The sequence below is a fragment of the Sphaeroforma arctica genome (assembly GCF_001186125.1).
Source record: "Sphaeroforma arctica JP610 unplaced genomic scaffold supercont1.638, whole genome shotgun sequence".
In the NCBI taxonomy this organism is placed as follows: Eukaryota; class Ichthyosporea; order Ichthyophonida; genus Sphaeroforma; species Sphaeroforma arctica.
The window spans coordinates 32,937-37,339 of NW_014039920.1; the positions used below are offsets into that span (position 1 = coordinate 32,937).

At 40.9% G+C, this 4,403-nt stretch overlaps 1 protein-coding gene across 1 annotated transcript; it reads right to left on the bottom strand.

The window, feature by feature from the left end:
- Nucleotides 1-740: 740 nt before the first annotated feature.
- Nucleotides 741-1,438, bottom strand: SARC_07774 (hypothetical protein; the record flags this gene model as incomplete). Its single annotated transcript, XM_014298278.1, has 2 exons — nt 741-1,263; nt 1,353-1,438. The coding sequence occupies 2 exons, from the start codon at nt 1,436-1,438 to the stop codon at nt 741-743; spliced, it is 609 nt and encodes a 202-aa protein (XP_014153753.1).
- Nucleotides 1,439-4,403: the final 2,965 nt, after the last annotated feature.

Below are 4,403 nucleotides of genomic sequence, written 5' to 3' on the forward strand. Positions count from 1 at the left end.
ATATATATATATATAGTGTGTGTGTGTGTATATATATATATTATTATATATATATATATATATATGTGTGTGTGTGTGTGTGCGTGTATTATTATTAGTATTATATATATATATATATATATAGCGGATTGCAGAGATTCGTGGCGTTTACAACCTTTCGAGTATGTGTTCTCGTGCGATTTTTGCTCCGGATCACTCACCGTGTGATGTAGCTTGCTATACCATCCGCGTATTGGTACTTCGTGCGCTGTCTACCCTGTTATTGTGCAGACATAACAACATTCTAAAGGACTGATCCTAGTGGTGCGTTAAATTTTTGCATTGTTTAGAGTGTTACAGCTGATACTCTATCGTCTGCACATTTGGTGCGAGCACTCGAGATGTTTCGTAGGCTAAATTGTATGACGTTTGTCGGTCCTCGTTCTCTGCACACTTGTTGGTCGTTCCTTATAAGTGACCATGCTCTTCCACTGTGACTTCAGGTGTCCTTCAGTATCTTTACCATATGGTTTCTAGCCAATAGATTCTGCATTTCAGTGATATAAATGAATTTAGGTTGTTCCTTAAACTTCTCGAGAATCACAGAGAATCTAAGCAGCACGCACACACTCTGGGCGGTCTCTTCGAGTGCATATCCCAACTTCGCACAGGTCTGCACGTGTGATACTTTCCGTTTGAACATAGACGTGCGGCTATACCCGTGTTTAGAGGCCTGACTCATCCTTCTAGATTTCGTTTCTTCAGTCATCTTCCGCTTCGCTTATTATACGCGAGCCGTTGATGTTGTTACAGTCCAGCGTGATATTATCGCTGGCAAACAGCTTAGGTTTGAGCTCAAGTGCTCCACTGGCCGATTCATTGCAGCTCACTTGCCTCTTGAAATAAGTGTTCTCTATTGACCTCGACGTCTTGGCTGTGCCGTCGCTTTCCCCCACATCTATCACCCCAGTTGGTAACACAAAAATAGGCCCTTTTTCTTTTGGCGTGAGTGACTTTTGGCTTGAGTGGTCATCCCTTTCTACGGTGACTCGGGCGAACAGAGCATCGTTTGAAAAAGCTTTGTTCGACAGATTGGAGAGTTTCAATGACCTACTGCCGTCTTCCGGTAAAAACATTCTCTCAGTCCATGATTGTGGTCGACTCGATTGGTTGATATTTCGGCTGCTATTCCCAGCCTCTGCGTCCTTGGCAAATTCCAGTACTTTCTTCCGTAGACTCCATTCTATGTTTAGGTCGCCTGCTTCGTTTGAACATAGGTCGCGACTATCGACAGTATGGGTGCTAAAGGCGTGTCTTTGTTGTACTTGAGATTCGGCATGAACGCGTTTAAATCGCATAGGAACTGCACCCACTCATCACTGTAATTCTGCCTGGCAACATCCAATAAGACGGCTCGTAGCTCATGATCTTGGATGAGTAGCTCGACCTCCTGTGCCATGATAACATCGATTGTGGAGAAATAAATAAGTGCCTTGATCACTATGTACACATGGCTAACGTGAGCAGCCGCCTTCGGATGTTGTGAATGTTTTTTCGTTTTATGGATAGATTCGAAGAGCAATCAGAGTAGATTCTCATATCATAGTTTATTGCTGTATTAATGTACGAGAAGATTATAGAAATACAAACAAACTATCACTTACCGGGCTTCCGCCCACTATGGTGTATACATCGGCCAGGATTGCATGCTCGTCAAATAGCGGAACTCCCTTGTAGTACTTGTGAATGTTATTGACAACGTTCTCACCTTGCGTCTGTAAAGTAGCATATATGTAGAATAAGTATTTAAAAACGAGTACTATGAAACTGGCTTTGACATAAATAGGGAAGGCTCTGCTGCACGGACGATTGCAAATAAATGGCTGAAAGTGCTTTTGATGGGTCGATGAACACGGTGCAGGGAGAAAATCACTCATGCAACGAAGAAAGTCAACCTAGTACTATCGTCCAATATACTAAATCGCTAATTATTTATGCATGATGTATATTTGTTAAAAGTCTCAAAAAAGTTGAGCGAGGCACGACAAAAATAATAAATACAGGTTTAATATAAGACCTACAACAAACCGACTATAAAACAACCCCGGATTGAAACAAATATTTACCTCCGCAGCGATAACCCAAAATGAGAAGATATAGAGGGGGGCGTACATGATGCCAATACCGACAGTGCTCATGGTCAAGAGTACTAGCCCCGCGATGAGAAACATGTACTCGAAAGCCAGCAGGCGATACAGACCGTGCTGATCTAGAAATACGTAAGAGACGGCCTGCGAGATGCGTTGGAAAGAAAGAACGGGATCAGCCCAAATTTATCAAAAACAAAAATGACAGAGCGTAGTGCGAGCATTTCTGATGTTTAGCCAATACACAGTACATAATTGATATTGAGAGAAGCAAGGTATATTGATTTTTTGATTTAGGTACTACGCACAATGTACTCCTGCGCACGCTGGAACACAAATAATATTTATTTCTCTAGCATTTTCTTGAAAGAGTCGTACCATCGGCAAAAAATGTCCTCCATACGTAGCTTAGTCGATGAATATTGCGTAGACATGTTTCCAAAATATGAAAAAAAGCAAAGACGACTTGAACTTATCATGAACTTGTGTGCAGCGTTCCTATTCTATTCATGTATCTTAGGAAGAATCGCCAACAGAAATTTTGAGCACGCAACGCGCACAAGAGTACTCACATACCCGAACTTTGTAGCAATAGTAGCTGACAGTCGTAACTGAAGGGATAGGCCAGAAAAGAGGCGGCCACACATAAGGATAGAGAAACGATGTGGAAGAAAGCATATATAAATTAGTACATCAACTTTAATACAAATGAAAGTCCGCAATTCGAAAGTTTAAGACCGAATGCGCAAAGATAGTCACTAAACTGAACGTATATTAGTGGAGTTACGACTCGTACTCTAAAGAAATGAATATCTACATTTAAACGCTCGGAACCCCTCATAATCCAAATGTATGTAAATAACACCCCAACAGGGAGTTGTGAATGCATAACACGGTTTCACATACCTAAATAGGCGCCCGGCAAATAGTGGTATATCGTGAAGCCCCAGAGGTAACAAGAGTCTGTGAATTCGTATTGGACAGCGACACCGATAGAAAGAAGCAGACACATGGCATACAGCACTCCGAATTTTCTTGTGGCGGATCGTATGCTGCAATTTAGGAAAATGAGAGCATGTACATGGGGGTTAATCAATATAGTTTAGGGTTGCTGATAGCACATTGTATTGTTTGTGTATTATTTATCAGCAGACAGACAGAAAGCCAAAAGCATTGATTCATACCAATCAGAACGCTCCCGTGAGCTCAGGATGCGGTAAAGCTGCCACTGGCGCAGATACGTGGCGAAGAACACGCAGTAGGAAGTGGCATCATTGAGGGCAGCCAATGAATACTTGACTATTTGCGGGACGTTGTTGAAGAGGGACACAAATAGGCCAAACTGCGCTATCGGCGATATGAGCAGCGACGTACCTAAAGCCACAATAAATGCATGAATAATGAGTTTGCAACGGATATTATGGTATTGAAATCGTCCACAACGTAAAGAAAAGTTACCCGACTTTACGCAAGGGTAAAACAACAATGGCAAACACACACCAAACCACGAATCGTACGCAGACTGTCGTTCTGCATACCTAATAATAGATTGGTGTAGTAGGAATATACTTGGACTGTCTCTCGCATTTTCCATATCATAATTAACAAGGACAGGGCCATAAGTATTGTGACCATGTACACTGCCGCCAGAACAAAGACGCATTTGCCCCCGCATGAAGCTACAAAGGCCTGTGGACAGCCAAAAATATTGTCTTGCCACTTCTTCACTTTGGTCCTATCGTCCGCATCGATGCCACTACAAAAATAAAATCTGTATGTTTGAATGTAACAGACGGCTTCAGTTCATGTGCTACTATATATATATATATATATATATATATATATATATATGTATATATATATCAGAAAGCAAATACGTGACACTCGACGGTGTCAGTTTTGTTTTCAGCACCGGCCTGAATTGACCCAGCGTATATCCTCCATTGTCGACTCACTTGGACCAAGCTTCAACAGGGAATTTGTTGACCACTTCTTCCCATCAAACTTCCCCGAACCACTACAACGGCTATGAGAGCCAAACCATATGTACAAACATTGTAACTTAACTCCTTTGAAATAAATAATATTATCCCTATCGTACTAGTAGTATAGCGTCAGTTGCAATTTTGATTTCAATTAAGGTGGCAAATTGTTACCAATTTGAGAATTGATTGATTTCTGGAACAAAAAAAGTTGTCAAATATAGATATATATACATATATATAAATATATATAAAGTTTGATATATATATATTATATATAGATATATAAGTATAT